General features: G+C 44.6%; 1 protein-coding gene across 3 annotated transcripts; it reads right to left on the reverse strand.

Annotated features, from left to right (window-relative positions):
* Nucleotides 1–212: 212 nt before the first annotated feature.
* On the reverse strand, nt 213–18,119 carry trip11 (thyroid hormone receptor interactor 11). 3 transcript variants are annotated; one of them, XM_079286515.1, is made up of 22 exons: nt 17,995–18,119; nt 17,580–17,729; nt 15,143–15,219; nt 14,800–14,910; nt 13,869–14,171; nt 13,297–13,365; nt 12,907–13,072; nt 12,375–12,701; nt 12,156–12,196; nt 11,963–12,061; nt 11,490–11,693; nt 7,896–10,925; nt 7,297–7,437; nt 6,843–7,036; nt 6,110–6,273; nt 5,865–5,968; nt 5,599–5,698; nt 4,336–4,417; nt 3,957–4,071; nt 3,012–3,134; nt 1,732–1,876; nt 213–1,638 (listed from the first exon to the last, which is right to left on the reverse strand). In XM_079286515.1, the coding sequence occupies exons 2-22, from the start codon at nt 17,716–17,718 to the stop codon at nt 1,424–1,426; spliced, it is 5,949 nt and encodes a 1,982-aa protein (XP_079142641.1). In that variant the 5' UTR covers nt 17,719–17,729; nt 17,995–18,119; the 3' UTR covers nt 213–1,423. The 3 variants fall into 3 exon arrangements, with proteins under 3 accessions (XP_079142641.1, XP_079142640.1, XP_079142642.1); XM_079286514.1 differs by having other exon boundaries at nt 213–1,876; XM_079286516.1 differs by lacking the exons at nt 13,297–13,365; nt 13,869–14,171; nt 14,800–14,910; ... (1 more) ...; nt 17,580–17,729; nt 17,995–18,119 and having other exon boundaries at nt 213–1,876; nt 12,951–13,030.
* Between the last annotated feature and the right edge of the window lie 141 nt (nt 18,120–18,260).

The raw sequence follows: 18,260 nt of genomic DNA on the forward strand, positions 1-18,260 counted from the left end.
GGCCCAAAGCATACACAGTGGGTGTCTGTTTTCCAAAGTTATAAACAGCCCCCCCCCCCACACACACACACACACGACTACAGCTGAATGACACTGCACATCTGGCGAAGGCAACGCAGGCCATCCACGCTGTAGTAGCCACATCTGGTTTGCATGAATGCGCGTTAGCGAGAGAAAGAAACGCACAGCAGTAAAGGGCCAGCACAGCAGTATCTTTATTTGATTTTAAATTCCAATTAAATCACAGGTACTTACATCGAGTAAAGATCATCCAAGTTCAAGGTAACCCAACTCCCTTTTGAGACGTCCTAGTTTCAGATTTTACATCTCCAAAATGTATTTTACAGCGAGGATTTACAGTTTTTACACTAACAATACACCTGGAGAAACCCTGTAATACTCTGCAGCGGCTGACTGACTTCTGTACAAAAATGTACAGCAGCTCAGTTATGCGCTGGCCAGCTCTGGTCAGGTAAAACTTCTTAAATGTGCAGTTTTTACATTCTGTAAATATATATATTTATATTAACCATTTACAATCCTGATTATACAACTATCTAATTAGCAAAAATGCAGGCACTTAACTTCAAAATCTTCCATAGTGCCGATAAATAGGAAACAACACCACCCATTCACATACATATAACTATATAATAGTAGTGTACTTTAACATATGAGCAGCCTCAAGCCACTGATCAACCACAGTCCGTAGTTACAGCCATAATTACTACGCTTGTTGCATATCACAGTCTTGCCGTCTGGAAAAGACAAGATTTCGCAAAAAATGTCTTTATGGTTTGAACAGATGTACTGAACCACATAAATCTCTACACAGACTACTGCTGCCAGAGTTTTTAGACAAGTCCTGGATCAGAAACAAACTGCATCGTTGAAAAAAAAGAAGAAAAAAAGACCCAGAAGGCAAGAAAATAATAGTTGTCCTGCAAGTCAAAGGATGAAAACTGAAGGACATGAGATGATTAGACTCAACCCGCATGGATTGAACTGCACACAGCGAGTTAACAAGGTCATTTGTGTTCAGAACTAGTGCGATGAAGAAAAATCGAAATGTAAGCCGTAACTCATAAGACGCGTTCTATGAAAATCCACGATGTTGCTGAAAATGTTCTCATCCTGCGACCTTTTTGCATGTGGCGTCACTTCTTGATCGTCTTCAGCTTGTGCATCAAAACGTAACAATGGTGTTGAGACTGATGTGTAAAGGGAAACTCTGTTGCATAGAACAGTGATCGCATAAAATAAATTTAGTCTCCGTCCCCTCACCAAAAAAAAGGAATGACTTCTGATATTTATTTTTGCAAGATATCTTAAAAAAGAGCAGCAATAAGTATCTCAGTCTGTGTAGTGTAAACCTCATATTGAATGAATTAATATGGCTGTGTGGCACTCTTCATGGGGCCGATCACTGCTTCAACAAGTCCTTGAGCACAGCTCCGGCACTGGCCTCAGCGGAGACCGGCACAGGTGTGAAGGTGGGCAGGGCATCGGAGATGGGCTTCATCAGCAGGTGACCTAATGAGCCGCCGGAGCTGGAACCGGCCAGCAGGGGAACCGCGGCAGAGCGAGCGGCCAGGAAAGGGTTGGACTCGCCGAGTCGCATGCCGAGCGCCGCAGCTCCTGTGAAGAGAGAGGCGTCAACTTTAAATAAGGTTCCATGTGTTTGGGGACGCAAGGGGGAGAACGACGCCTCCCGTCTGACAGGTGGTTTACCTGCAGCGCCGCTGGAAGCAGCACTGTTGGTTCGTCTCGGAGGCGGAACACCCAGAGCCTTGATGTCATGGGCTGGAAGCTTTGCTGCGGGCAGCGAAGGGGTCGACTCGATCTCCAGGAACTTCACAAACATCGCCGAGAAGGACTGCAACAACAAAAAGGACACGATAACAGCGTGCATTACTGCTGAATTACTGATGTATTTTAGCACGGAACGTCTGCTTTACACCCTAAACATGGGGAAGAGTGAGCTTGAGAGTCAGTGACTGCTTTGCTGCTCTGTGATTGCAGGGAGGTTACGCTGATGCCATGTCTGGTGCCTTGTGATAACTTGCTGAAAGACAGTCCTGGGAAGTGTAGTCGTTGCCCGTTACACCACACAGAGCAGAGTTAGAACTATTACATGCACACTCTCCTGCATGGTCTACCGTTGGGGTGTAGTTAGTCTGACTCGCCCGATGTAGACTAAAAGTCTTTGAATGGCCGCTTATTCCAGCCGTCATTCTCCTCCCCTTCTGCTGTCTATCTTCCAATTCTCTCCATCCTGTGCTTAGCGCCACCCGAGATGATCGTGATTGTTTGAAAGGAGTGTTTTTTCCCTATCACAGAATAATAATGTGTGGAGGCAGACCTTTCTTTAGCACTGAATTAAAGGTGATAGTTCTGGTTATGGGAGACTAGGATACAGAGACGGAGGGGGAAACTATTCAAGTGACCCTAAAAACAGAGGACACACTCAAAAAGACGCAGGAAGAATAGGAAACCTGTGGGATCTAGACACACGTTGACCAGATGTCAGTTTTAGGCTCAACATATTCCTCTTAGTCCGGTTTAAGCATTACGACAGTATGCAACGTGTTATAGTGGAATGTGAATGAATCAGAACGCTTCGTAGTATTATGTTTGCAAGTGCCGTAGCTAACTACAGTAGCTTGCTAACACATAGCTAACATTAGCTCGCTAACAGCTAACTTTTCCCGGCATCATTTTAGTCGTCAACTGCACCCCGGGTAGACATTTGCCTGATTGCGGATTCAAAGGTCTGGAGCGAGCAAAGGTCGACAAAGGGCGCTGACATAATCCTTTGGCTTTTGTTACTCTAGCGAAAGGCATTTTGTTGGCGTTTCAGCCCTTGGTTGTATATCGTGGTGGTGATTGTTTTCCCTTCCTGTGGGCGTGGTTTTCAGGGTTGACAAGTTGCGCTCTGCCTCTACAGCACACTGTAAAAAACATAAACTGTGTGAGTCTGTGTGAAAGGAACTCAATGTGGGGTTTCTTACCGAGTTCAGCCCTTGGCCACTGGTGGGCCTCGGGGGAGTGTTTGGGATGCTCTGTGCTCCTTTGCCTCCCAGCCAGTTCGACATCCATCCAGTAACACCGTGCCGTCCGTCCTCCCCCAACATCTGCAGATGGGCGGTGTGGAAGTGCAGACAAATACTGTTGGACTCTTACAAGGAACAATGGCTTCAAATCATCACAGAAACCTAACATTTTATGATCAAGTACGTGAAATAAGTTATTAAACATCGGATGAAGAGTGCAGGTACAGTTGATGTTACAGTCTTTTACAGTTCTATTTTGGAAAAGTTATTTTTTTCCTATTTCAAAGAAGCGGTCAGATTATTTTGGTTTTAATTGTTCTCGGCTTTCTTTCCACCTGCCATCACTTTCTGTAAAAAATTTTTTTCGTGGACCCAATCACTAGTTTAGCTAGCATTTGCCCCCCCCCCCTGTCTGTTTTACTGTAGGAGTATTGCGTAATATACTTTGGAATCGTTGGACGGAGTCCCACAGGACTCCTGCCAGAAGATCTGTGTAAGGAAATGCTTTATTTTTCTGGGCTGAGCACAGAGAGGATTTCCAAGAGCTGCTGGAGTTAAAAGTCACAGTTGAATAGCGAGTTTTAGGACCGACTCTCTCAAGGACAACAGTGACAGCGTCTAAATACCGGACATACTGGTCACGTTAACTGTTAGTCCTTCTCCTCCGGGCATCTCCATGCTGCTCTCTTTCTCAAAACAAACTAAAGTATCTGTAATTCGTACACAGACGATGAAGCTCTTCTTCGAAAATTAAAGTAAGATCTCCAGTTGTGATTCACTTTTAAGTGAAACTGCTGTATTAATGTTGTATTAATACAAAGTCTCTCCTAGAAACGTGATTGCTGAAGTAAACGCTTCAACATAGTCAAACATTCCTTGAATATGAGTCAAGGACTCTCTCACCTTATCAACATCTTCTCTGCTCAGTCCCAGAACACTTCCCATGAGCCTCAGCACGTCGGCCCGCTTGGTTTTAGGTGTGTGGAAGTATCCCACGAACAGGTTACGCATCAGCACTCTGGAAACAGACATCATTGTAGCTGCCCTGTTAAAACCCTGCATCTCTAACTCGTGTTGAGCTAAAACAGCTCTCTTGTCAGTTTTGAGACAATGCATTTCAGCAGGAATTCAAACACTTCTTAATTGTATAGTTGTACAATTACTTTCTACAATCCCTTGCAACTGTGGGAGAGTAATAATGAAAACCATATGTGTTTCTTATCATAATCTCATTTAGATGAATACAAAATGTAATATTTAACCCAGACAGGACCAAACTTACTTGTCTATCTTCCCCTCTGTGCTGTTTAGAAGGATCATCACTTTCTTCTGCGCCTCCTCCAACATGTCCTGTCTAATTTCCACTGTAACACACACACACACACACACATTTTAATAATTTAAAAGTCCCTGTTGCACATAACCCCAGTGTGTGCCTTTCATGTCACAAAGCTACGCAGGCGATCACACGAAAAAGAAATACCCGACAATCTTCAATCAATCAGAAAAAGCCCTGAAGGTATCTAAGAAGCATCAAAGACTTCTGAGCCATCTGGATGCTAATATAACAAATATGATAAAGAAGAACTTTAACCTGTTTCAAGTTGTGGAAATAACTTTGCTCTTAATGTAAAACACAAGCAAACTATGAACGCTCCACTTCAAATGGAAATATGAAATAATAGAAAGTAACGTCAGTATAAACCAATACAAACAATGATAATACAATATGCTAAAATCCTGTGCAGCGGACAGAATGTTATTTTCATCCAGATGGTTTGAAGAGTCTTTGAAGAATCTGGAAATACTTTCAGAACAGCAATAAGTTTTGTTCTGTGTTTCATCGTCGGGTATTTATTAATCAAAAATATCAGATTCTTTGTGCTGTGGCTTGAGATGTATGCGCATACCAATGCCATCCTCTCATTGGTGAGACATTCTCACGCTAACCAACTATTAATAGACCCAATGTACATTTTTCCATCGGTGACTGATTGGTAAAGTAAATATCTGGCTTCATATCAGGTCTGAACGAATACAATGTCTGAACAGCCAGAGAGGGGTGAAAAAAAGAAGCCGTCTGAGAATTTGCTGGCGAGATAAGAGTGAAATCTGCCGAGTGTGCACAGGAGAACCTCACCCAGGGGGCGACCAGAGTTCCACGTGCTCCGTTATTCAAAACTATAAAGGATATATATATATATATATATATATATATATACATACATATACACACACACACACACACACACACACACATATATACATACACACACACACACACAAAAAACATGAGCCTGGGAGAAATTTAAAAAAAGAAGTTGATGTCTGAATGCTGCCTGGGCTAGAAAAAGACAGCAGAGGATGGCGGTTGCATTCCACAACATCTTAAATAAACATTAATGGTCTTTGATGGTTTAAAAGGCTTCTTTTTTTTTTTATTGCAACCTTGTGAAGATACCTTCATTTATAATTTGACATTCTCATCATTCCCTCAGAAGACGAGTTAGAAGTCGGCAGGTGACGGCGCTCTGCTGCGGCTCACCTTGTTTTTTCAGCTCGTCCAGTTGCTCCTCCTTTAGATCGAGCTGATCCGTGAGGCGAGCCGCTGATTCCAGAGCAGCGTTGGCTTCATCGAGGTTAATCTGACAGAGAGCGCAACACCCTCGGTTAATAAAGCTTTCATGTCAATGTAACCGGCATCAAGAAATATGTCATATGTGTTCGCTCTGTGGCCTTGTTGTTGGTGCCACATGTCGTATATAAATAAAGTGAATGGATATTCTGATCAGTTATTGATTGCTGGTTTACCTGAAGGGAGGATGCTTGGTCCTCCAGCCTCACTGCTTTTCTTTTCCACTCGTCCTTCTCCTTCTTGTGCCTATCAAGCTCTTGTGAGTACATGGCTTTCTCTTCTGATGGGGGAAGAAGAGACAATTACTACAGGTATAATATGGATGTTTTATTGCACAACTGCAGGCATAAACTGCCTTATCAGTACCACCAGGGTAGATACTACTACGACCTGAGTCTTCAAGTAGAAGCAGATGACTTGCCTTGCTGAAACTGCTCTAGCACCATCTGCAGGTTGGAGAGCGACACTGCGTACTGGTTGACCTGCTCCTGGGAGGTCCTGAGACGGATGAGAGCCTCGTCCCTCTGCTTCACCACTCCAGTCAGCTGCTCCTGCAGAGACTCCACCTGCATGCTGGCCTGTTGGCTGGAGGCAGAGGGCCAGGTGAGCCGAAACTACACGTCTATATCAGGGCATGCAGCTATATGGTATCCAACATAGGAATTCAATTTTGACTTGATATGCCCCAGCTGGAGCATATAACTGTAAATCGATCGGGGACCTAAGATAAAGCCTTGAGGGACCCCACTAGAGAGTGGGACACCAAAGCAAACCCTAGTTGAGAGGTAAGAACAAAACCAATGCAGAACTAAATCACTGATGAATATTATGGTCGACTTGGTCAAAGGTTGAGCTAAGTTGGAGGCAAAAGAAAACCTAAGAGAGAGAAAAAAGATCTTCCTCTATCACACAACTTCCCAGTTGAGCAGAGATGATTTCCCACTAGTGGTCAAAATCTACAAAGCTGAAATACATTTCAGATCATTCTTTTTTGTTCAATTTGCACCCTTTATTCCTTTGCCGACACCTATTCTCAATTTGATGTGGCATGCTTTTCCTGTTCAATACCTAAACCCTGGTGAAAATGAGCAGTGATATCCCTGATCATAGTATTTGTTTTTGTCTAAAGCGCTGCAGTTTTAGTTCATGCTGACCTGGCATTCTCCACCGCACTCGAGGATGTGGCCAGTTTGTTGTCCAGCAGTGCCACCCTCCTGCGTAGCTCGGTCTCCCTGTCCTCTGCAGCGAGGGCTTCTCTCGTGTACGAGTCCTCAATCTCCAAGAGGTGATTACGTAACCTTTCCAGCTCCAAGTTGAGACGCTGTTCTTTGTCCCTCATATGCTGAAGCTGTGGAGGAAACAGAAACATCGTTACACGCGTAGAGCTACGAGAACATACCACAGTAACTCTGGATCCTCAACTGTAACCGTTTCGACGTATTTAACAGCATGTTTCTACAGTTAAGGAAGTTTAACAGTATGAAATATCTATTATATGTATTGTAATCATCAATATTGTTCCAATACTTGTGCAGAAAACCCAGCAGTGAGCAAACACAGACAAACACTTCAAATGAAAGGCTGGGGACTGACTAGTACCCGTCCTACCTCAGTTTGTACTGCAGTGGTCGCCATTTGTTTTTGCTTGAGTGCCATCATCACCTGATCCCTCTCCTGCTGGAACGCAAAAGCTTTCTCCTGCATGGACTTCAGCTCATTCAGGAGTTGATTCAGCTCACCAGACTTACCCTGCATCACATCGACGGAAGAGTGAATCAGAAATGAGACAGATTTGAAGAATAAAAGAGAAAAGAAAAAGCCTGTTTCCTCTCTAAAATGACTTCAGTGCATACATTTTTATTTTCAACAGGAAGCATGTGTTCTAATACAACCAATAACACTAAAAAGTTGGTATCTTGCATTTGAGGAATATATTAGTTTTGCTGTTAATGTGGCTTTCAATTCATCAAGACTTTCCGCCGCTCCGATTGTTCTTTAACATGTGGAGGCATGTGAGAAAAACTACGTTTTCATCAAGAATTAAAGTAACACTGGTTGAGAAATATACAAGACAGGTAAATTATAAAAAAATGTATTTCATTGAAAAATCCTCTCCCAACTGAAAGTATCAGAATGTCTTTCAACAGCAACAATTACATTAAAGAGGAATAAAAGCCATGATTCAGAAGTCTTAGCTGCCCACTGACCTGCTCTTTGTCTTTGAGCATCCTCTCCACTGTTGCAGACTTCTCGCTCACAGCACTCAGTTTAAACTCCTTCTCTCTCAGCAGGAGGGAAACCTGCATGTTGGTTTCCTGCAGCGCTCTGAACTCGGACTCTTTCTCTCGAGAGCGTGACGCTACCAGCTCGTTCTCCTCCTTCAGCGTCCTCCCGTCCATCTCCAGAATGAGAGCGCGCTCTTTCAGGTTGGTCACGGCCTGCTTCAGCACCTCGTTGTCATTCTCGCGGTTCCGTAGTGACTCGCTGACGTGACTCAGCTGGTCGCCTTTGCTTTTGATGAGCAGGTCTTTCTCCCTCACGGACCTCTGCAGGGCCTCCAGCCTCCCCCGGACCAGCCGAACCTCATCAGCCTGACTCCTCTGCTCGCTCTCGGTGGCGGATGCCGAGTTGGAGAGCCGGTGGTTGTTCTCCTGAAGGGTCTTGATTATGTTTTCCTTCTCAGCCAACTGAATTCGCAATTGGACAATTTCTTCCTGGAGTTTCTCATAGTTTGCCGTTGGAGACGTCTGGTGGCTTGGAGCATCCGCTGTGAGAGAAGCTCCACTAGCCTGAGCAGCTACGACTTCAGGAGTCTGTGCAACGCTGTCCAGCTTACCCAGCAGGACTTCCTTGGTGGTGCTGAGCTGGGTGATGGTCTGCTGGACATGGGCGAGTTCCTGACTCAGACTTCCCAGCCTCCTTTCCTTCTGCTCGTAGCTGTGGATCAGTCCGGTGTAGTCCACAGACAGCTTGGAGCTGCAGTCGCTGTCGGCGGAGACCTGGCCCTGCAGTTTGATCAGCTCCTCCTGCAGCTGAGCAGACTCGTGCTGCATGTTCTTGACCGTGGTGATCACCTGCTGCTTCCACTCCTCCATCTTCTTCACCTGCTGTTTCAGTGTGTCCCTCTCCTGCAGCAGCTCCTCGAACTGGTTGCTGCTGACGCCTCCGGAGCCGCTTCCAGACTCCCCTGCTGAGGACTGCAGGACGGTCACCAGGGTCTGGCACTTCTGGGTCAAAGCATCGATCTCTATGTCCTTCTCCCTGATGATGCGGGACAGGTTCTGGATGGTCTCCTTGAACATCTCTTGGCTTCCTGAGGGATCGCTCATGTTGGAGAGGCGTTGGTTCTCCTGCTGAAGCTTCAACAGGGCCGCCTCCTTCCCTGCCATGATATCCATGAGACGGTGATAGTCGGAGCGAAGCTGGCTGTTCTCTCTGGTCTTCTCGTTGAGCACGGCCAGCACTTGCTCTCTCTCCACGGCGTACGCCTGCAGCTGCTGCTGCAGGAACATGACATCCTGGCTGTGTCCACCGCCTCCGACCATGGACATTCTGGCATGAAGCGCCTGGATCTCAAGATCCTTCTGCAGGATCATCTGTGACAGTTTGCCCACCTCATCACGGGACACCACCAGCTGGTCCAGCTGTCTGGTCAGTGAGAGGTTCTTCTCGTTCAGCAGGCTGATCTCAGTCTCTTTCTCCTTGATGCCTCTCACCAGTCGGTCTATTTCTACCTTAGACAGGTCGTGTTTCTCGTTGCCGTTCTCCTGATTTAGAGTCTGGGTCTTCTCCTCCTGCAGGATGACCTCTCCCTGCACAGGTGGGGAGTCACGCACTCGACTCCCGCTGAGCTGATCTACAGCCTGCTGGAGGCCGGAGATCTCTCCATCTCTGGCATGGATGAGTCTGTCATAGTTCAGTGTGGTCTGCTGAAGGCGAGCATGAGACTGCTCCAGCTCAGTCTGCTGAGCCTGGACGGACTGCTGCGACAGAAGGAGAGAGGCCTGCAGCTCCTCCATGGTTCTCCTCAGAGACTGGACCTCCTCTTCCAGACCGTTCCTGGAGGACTTGAGCTGGGTGATCTCCGTCTCCAGCTCCGTGATGATGTCTAAGGTCCTGGGCTCAGACAGAGGTTGAGGTCTGCTGGTCTGATCTCTGAGTCGGTCGATCTCTTCTTTCAAATGACTGTTCTTCTCCTTCATACCCCCCAACTGTTTATCCTTCTCCTCTAGTGTGTGTTTGAGAGCATCCGCTTCCTTTGTCACGACTAAAATACTGTTCTCCATCTCCTTCTGCAAATCTGACGCGTTTTGTTTCAACGTGTCCATGAAGACATCCTTCTCCTGCAGCAAATCTGTCAGCTGCTTCTGCCCTGCGACTGTGATGGAAAGCATCTCGTTGGTGTCTCTGTGGTCGGACGCCAGCTGCTCCGCGTCTCTCTTCAGCTGACCTATCTCCATGTCTTTCTCCTGGTTGAGTTTGACGGCTCGCTCGTGCTCCATCTGTAAAGCGGAGGCGTCCATGGAGCGGGCTCGGGTCAACTCCTCGAGGGTCTGCTGGAACTGTTTTCCCTGTTCTGTTAGCGTCCTCTCAGCCTGCTCCAGTTCACCCTCCAGTTGACTTTTCTCCAGCTTCAGAGCTTCGATACGAGTGTCCTTCTCCCGTACTGTCCTGTTCACAGCCGCCTGGCTTTCCTGTATCTGCTTGGTTAGTTCCTCAGCTTCACCCACAGCCTGCTCACTCTCCCCCTTCAACCTCCTGTTCTCCATCTTCAACTCATAGTCCTCAGACAGCACCTTCTCCTGGGAGCTCCTCATCTCATCCAATTCTCTCCTGAGCTCTGACAACTCCCTCTCCTTCTCTTCAGATCCCTGCGCCTCAGTTCCTCTATCCCCTGCCTGATCCAGCTCTGCTTTGGCAACAGATAATTGCTCCTCTCGCTCCTGAAAAGTCTTCTTCAGCTCTGTGATTTCCCCTCGTGCCTCCCTGCTCTGCTTCTGTGCATGTCCCAGTTTGTCTTTCAACTCCTTCACTGTCCGTTCCAGCTCCTGTTTGCCCATATGCAGGTCGTTGAGGGTGAAAGCGCTCTGGCTCACTTTCTCTTTTTGGGTCTCCAGCTCTTGCTCCAGTGCCCTCTTCTGGTCTTTGGTTGTGTTCAGCTCTGCAGTCAGTCCAGTAAGCTCCGCCTCAGCCTCCCTCAGCTGTCCAGAGAGCTGCTCCTTCACTGAGATCATGTGCTAGAGACAGAAAAAGTAGAAAAACAAAAATCAGTAAACGGTACAAATTTATTCTCATTGTTTTGTTTTTATTGTTGTCTAGCGTTTCTCCATGTTTTCCTTTTGAAATGTTATACATATCCATATCTTAGCTTTGTTTATTGCTCAGCATGACACCCTCACAATATCTGAAGATGATTAAAACACAGTTGGTTAAATAAGTAATTAGTGCATTGTGTACTTCACAGTTTAATATTACCACAAACAACACACTACAGCGGAGTCAGTGTTAGGTTTGACCGTTCTGTTTTACTGAAGAAACATGGCGGCCGGCTCCGTGAAGAGGACCCGCTCCTTATGTATATATAAATTCTTATTTTCAGTATATTAAACACGAAAGAAAACATAGCTATTAATAGTATATTCCATGTGTGCCAGTAGATCCCTCTAAATGCTACACACTGTTGCTTTAAGCCGGCCCTTTGTAAAGCACGTTGGCTGATTTTGATGAGGTCTACAAAATACACTTTAGCATTATTATTATTATATGATAACAAGGAAAGCTGGCCACGCGGTCACTCAGACCTGTGTTGCTTCCTGGTTCTGCTGGTCTAGTTCCTCCAGCTCAGACACCAGGGTGTCTCGTTCCTCCTCGGTGTTTCTCAGAGCCTTTTCTCTCCTCTCCAGCGCTGCCTTCAGATCCTCCAGTGACTCCGTGTCACCAGACTCAGCTTCATTGTTGCTAACTATTTGTTCCTCTGACATTTCTAGTCTTTCTTGGAGACTGAGCTGTGAAAAGACACATAAAAACAAAAACAACACTTCAGGATTGTTTATATAATCCAATAGACCTCAGTTACTCCATCTGAGTTCTGACCGTTTCTGTCTCACTGACACCTTAACACATGGAAGTGTGAATGCACCACCAGGTTCTATGTTGCTGCTATCTATGTCACACGTTACACACAGACACTTACAATACATGTATCAATAAAGATATACTAAATAATGTAAGCAGCCTGTGGTTAAAATATTCAGATCGCACCAGATAAACAAACCTTTTCTTGTTCTAGGACTTCCTTCTCTTGTCTCAACGTCCCAATAATGGTGTTCAGTTCCAAGATATCTGCGTGCTCAACTTCTTCCTTTGGTTCAGCCTGACGTTAAAAAAAGAGTTAGAGAGGTCATTAAACTACATACATTATAAATATTCAACATGATGTTTGGGTAATGATTTATAATCACACTAACCCCAGCCATGCTTTTCAGTCCTTCTATTTCTTTTTCTGCAGCTGAAGAGCAGAAACTTTAGTTAATATGAAGGTTAATAATGAAGGAAAACAGCCAATGTATACGGAAGCCCTGAGAGGGCAATGAGAAAACAAATCTGGTGATTATTTTTCCAAGTCTGAGCTCAATATTTAATTTAACAGCATTAATTAGCTGTATTCAGCATGAATAACGATATACCTGCAAGGTTTTTTCTCAACACTTGGATCTCGTGGTCCAGCTGGGCTTTTTGCAGAGACTTCCCCTCCTGCTCTTGTACTCGTGTCTGAAGCTCGGTGACGGAGGCCTGCAGCCGCGTGTAGTTCTGCAGCAGCCCAGTGTTTTCTTCCTGGACCTCGTCCTTCTCCAGCTGCAGCGACGCCTGCTTCGTCCGCGCCTCCTCCAGATTGGCAGAAAGCTCGGCCAGCTGCTTCTCCCGCTGATCTGCCGCTTCCTGCAGGGAGCTTATGGCTTTCTGGAGTTCAGGCAGTTTGGAGGCATCCGACGGGGAAGTGACAGGACCACCACCTGGAGAGAAGGATTCAGAGGAGGGAGTTCATTTGGTGTGTTGTGTGTCGAGTAGAAACACCGAGTTGAAGAGATTTGTCACAACTACCGTACTGCATTCGGCAAAGGTGCCAAGAATTTCTGGTGTTAAACCATAATTTCCTCGGGAACATCTCTGATTTGCTATCGCTTCCACAAGTTACAACAATACCAAAGTTAGGCTAACCACTATGCATCTGTTCCTCCAGCTCCTCTATCCGCTCCTCGTACTCTGCCAAGTCCTCTCGATGTCGCCGTGTGATGTCGGCCATCTTCTGCCGCTGAGCGTCCTGCAGAGCTGCCAGTTCATGCTGGTGTTCATCCACCTCACGGCTCATCTCCTCCCGCAGCTCCTGGTCCAAAGCAGCAAGAACATCAAGGTTAGAGTCTCAGTGTCACGACGCTCTGTGCAAGGTGTTGTTACAAATGATTAAATTCTGCAGAACTTCAGAGTTGGGTAATACGAACAACCACTTTCACTTTGTCATTTAAACCATGTCAAGATATAAAATATTCATTATAACAGTTTTAAGATGTAGATTCCCATAAAATATTCTAGCAGAAATGAAAAACTCACCGTAACAGTTCTTTGAAGTTTGAGAACTTCTCCCTGGTCGCCATTACCAGCTGCTCCTGCTGTTGATGCCTGAAATAAAGATAATAAATCAGATCTCCTCAGAAACAAACACAGAATAAAGTTTAGTTTATTTACTGATGTATATATTTTTATGGAAACTGCATGGCTGTGCATTAGCATTTCTTTAAATATCATTTGTTTTTTGGTGTGCCAGAAATGTGTTTAACAAATCAAAACAATTACGATGAAAACAAATGAACTCAAATCAAATCTTCTTTTTAGTATCTGGCACATTGTTCAATGTAGCACACCTTTGTGTATGTGGTACCAAAAACTGCTGAAATAAAACAAAAGCATTTGTTGAAAGCCATGATTTCAGGGCATAAATGAAACATGATATATTGTTTGTTTAATCCGAGCAAATCCATATAAAATTGTGAATCTATAAAAGTGTAAAAAGGGATTATCTACTATGGGAATGTGGAACTATTCCTTTCACTGGATGAACCAGTTATTCCCTGTACCAGAAACCATCTGTCCTGCTCTATCATCATCATCATCATCATCATTACCTGAGACATTCGCCTCCAGTGTGCCGCCTCTGCCTCCAGACGCACGACTTCTGTCGACAGCCGGTTGATCTCCTGCTGCGACCAGATCACGTCGCTGAGGTCCATTTCGTCGCCGTGGAATCCCTGGTGGGAGGCTGAGGGCCGAGACATGTAGGAGGAAACAGAAGAGGAGGTAGTGGTCGAGGAAGAAGTGGTGACGGGCAGCATGGCCGGACCGACGGAGGCAGACTGAGCCGAGTGCTGCAGATTGTGGAATTCCTCCTGGAGTCCACTCTGCTGAGCTTTCAGGTGACTGATCTCCACCTGGAAGACACAAACAAACATTAAACTCTTTAATACCACGAGCTCCACATCCATGTTCTGTCTTGACAAGGCTGAGCTGTATGTTACAGTACCAAAAGTGATACTGGTCTGTTTTTTGTCAAAACCAAAAGTCTTTTAAAAGCATTTTCTTTTTTTGCCTTTTTTAAATTTTCTTATTAGACTTTGGCTGATTTCTGACAGACTTTTTATGATTCAGATCATTTAATGAATGTAGGTTTTACATGAGGATTTGAAAAACTAAATGTGGGCAAATGCCTTTGGAAACAAATCGGGGAAAATGGAAATCTGATATTCATCTCCCCATATACACTCATACAAAATATGTGTTTAATAAGAGCAATTAAGCATTTCATCAAATAAAAATTGTATTCGCCATGTGTGTGCATGATGTCTGGCGCTACAGTATGTTGTATATATGTGTGTGTATGTATGTATGTATATGTATATATATATGTATATATATATATATATATATATATGAGGGGCATGCTCACATTTAATAACACAATTTGACACAATGGATCATGTGTCTGTCATTTAGTTTATGAGGATATATGTTTAACACAATCCTATGTAGATGCTTTATTATAAACACAACTGTACACACATCTCTCTGTTGCAGGAGGGTTCTGTACTCGGCGGACTGTCCTTTAATCTGGATCTCTGAGGCCTCCAGCTTCTCCTCGAGCTCTGCGTGGAGCTTTCTTAATCTGTCATACTGCAACAAAGAGAGAGAGAGAGAGAAGCGGGTGAGTCGGTCACAAAAATAAATAAATACGCAGGACATTAACATTTTTCTTGTCCACTTTACATGAAGGGGTCAGAGGTTATGGTGAAGTACAGCAGTTATAGCTGTGCTTTTCCTGCTACGACAAGTCTACACGTCTACGGTGAGAGAGGTTTTATAGTTTTACTCCTCGACTCTGAATAAACGCACAAAAGAATCTCACCTCAGATTTCTGAGAGGCAAATGCAGCCTCGATGTCGACCAACTTGGTATTGGACACCTGCAGTTCTGTGGCAGCATCTGCAGTTACATGAAAAATATCAAAATATACACGAGTCAGTTCACAGTTAAAGTATAACCCACAAACATAGCTTCGTGTTTGTCTCATGTACACAGAAAGAGAAACAGGAGATTTTTTATCAGTTTCCTGATAACATGATTTTCAAAATGAGAACTTATCTTCATGTTTATCTTGCAAGCACATTCAAGAGATACTAACTGCTGACTTCTCTTCTCCATCTTGGTCTCACACACAGATCTGCTCTATCCGGCTCAGATGACAAACAAACACGCTGAGCAGGCCAAACCTTTCTGCAGATCATATCGGAGTCATGTGACCTCAACAGCTGGAAGAAAATCAGCAAACACGTACCACTACTACACAAACTAAACTGACGCCTACAAAGGTCATTTTCTTTTTGATAAAATGAACTTAAACGACAGAAGGCCCGACATGCACAGAGCGTCACCGTTGTGCTCCGAACTCAGTGATAAGAATTCATACTCCTGGTGTTTGAGTAGAGCTGTGAGTTGGAGGTCTGCGGTCAAAGTTCTCGTCGAGTCAATACTTTATCACTCGTTGTCCGTTCGCTTCAGAGTGATGGTACTTTGGGGTTTAACTGGCCAACTGAGATGGAGACCTTCTTTGATAGAAACGCCATAATTATCCATAATATTCCATAATGTGATCCTGACTGGAAAGAGTTAGACCACGGTGAGGTGTCACAGACTTGGTATTAGCCGGACTCTCCTCTGTGTTTAACAAAGAACTATTTACAATCCTGTTTATTCAGTTAGCTTGAAGCACAGAAGTGGAATTAACTGTGAACTAGTAGCGGTCTCTTTCTACACATCTGCACGGTACATTGAAGACTGACACCGAAATGCAGTGCAGTAGTGATGTGGAAAGGCAGAGTATTTAAAACGCACCACACACTTTAAATTATACACAAGCGTCATGGAGTTCTGCAGGAATGAGTCCTAAAACCAGAAAATGAGTCAGCATTTTTGCACTTCCGGTTCCCTTGTCTCGAAGTCTATGGGTTTTTGGTTTGATGCCTGAAATAAGATCGGTGGTTAACACAAGCTTCAGAGGTTTTAACGTCTTGTTCTACGATATAAAATACGTCAGTAAATACTCCTCTCAAGAGTTTTGAAGCTTTTTAAAGAAGGCGGTTGCAAACAAGTGTCTGAATGAGACTGAAGAACGTTGACGTTGATCGCCACAGAGCTTCTTGTCAGGATGGAATCCAACGGAACAATCCTGTTGGCTTCCTGCGTTGACAATCGTCATCGCTGCAGCTCTCTATTGTCTTTCAAGTAGTCCAACTCTCATTCAGTGTCAACAGAGCAGCGACAGAAAGTTCTGGGGAGTTTTGTTTACATGTATCCACTTTTCCACATGAGAACACGATTACCTTGAAAACATAAGACAATGTATAAAAATAAAGGAGTGCTGCACCGGGTTCAAGAAAGTTATTTTTGTTGAAACTGTTTCAAAGAAGTGTTGATTTAACTTAACGGCCATTTTGGAGAATGTAGTTTGTGGAGCTGTTGAGTTGCGTTGTGTTTTACTGAGAGGTGTTTCTGATATTTAGTCTACACTCATTGATAGAAATAGGATGGACTTTTGTCCATCCTATTAACAACACCTCTGGATATAACCACTCGCACCTAAAAACAGTTTCAACAAAAACAGAACATTGAACTTATTGGAAGGCTGTGATATTGTTGTGTTGCAGAGACGTCTTATTGATTTATGGATTAGTTCTTGCTGGTCGTACCTGGTAAACTGCCAACTGAGTGTATACGTGCATTTGTTTCTAGCACCATCTAATTATTACAATATGTTTATGTTTCTCTCGTGTGAGCTGACGTTTGCTTTTGATTATGACAGCTGAGTGTGTCACAGTGTTCCTTAAGACCAAGATATTTATATTTCAGGGCTTTGCTAATACACTGAAACACCAACAAGCCAATACACACACGCGTCTACTGGTTTCTCACATCACTTACAGTAAGTCGGCCAAACCTTGTTGGTTGTTTTCCAGTTACTGGGTACTTTTTGATGACGTAAGCAATAAATCTTTTAGATATTTTTCAGTTAAAGAAATCTTCAACTTCTCAATGTTTTTCTCTGTTGCTTCCCAAGACAACAAATATATGTTTACAATCTTACTAAAGAATGAAATTGTTGACATGTCAGGACCTCGGAACCTAAAGGCACCCTGAATTTAAGGTTGATACACTGGAACTATCAACCAGCTCATGCATATGTGTACAAAACACTCTTTCCTACAGCTGTTTAACTGAAAACATTGAGTCTGATGATGTGGTTTCCTAACAAAGGGATACAAACAAAAAGAGGACCACAAACTTACCTCCTACTTCTTCCACTCCTTCCAGCAGCATGTCTTTGGTGAAGTTTGATATCTGCCCGGTGAAAGACGACAGGCTCCCGCCGACCTGGCCCAGAGACTGACCGAGGCCGGAGCTGATTCCACCCAGCCAGGATGACATCTCGAGGAGGACTACAAACCAAAACAAAGCAGGGCCGAAGAGGACCGGGGGGGTTCAGCGTCTTTCAAGCTGAACTGTAAACTCTACACCACGGGGACTTCGTTAACTTCAAAATCCACTTTAATCTTCCGAAGCAAAGTCGCTTTTCAGGCTGACAGACGTTCATTTAGCAAAGACCCCGGTTCGGCTAATAACAGCTGATCATTTTGCCTTCAGGAATGTGTCAAGCTAAAGCTAAGCTAAGCGACGTTGTATCACAGTCAAACAAGCTAATACCTCAGCTTACGTCCTTACGGTGAGGTCTGTGTCGTCTACGGTGAGTGTGAGGGGTGCTTTTTTTTAGCAGTTTCTCGCCGGTCTATACAACACAGCGTCCAGAAAGTGCCACCTCAACTGCAGCCATATCTGCTCGGCTGCGGCGATGGCTGTCAGGTTTGACGTGGACACGGAACAAGGCAGCGGTGCATTGTGGGATACTGGAGGACCAACAGATTCAAGGTGCGTTCAGGAACCAAAGAGAACACCGACTGAAAGTCAGGCGC

Source organism: Melanostigma gelatinosum, assembly GCF_949748355.1.
Source record: "Melanostigma gelatinosum genome assembly, chromosome: 16".
Taxonomy (NCBI): Eukaryota; Metazoa; Chordata; class Actinopteri; order Perciformes; family Zoarcidae; genus Melanostigma; species Melanostigma gelatinosum.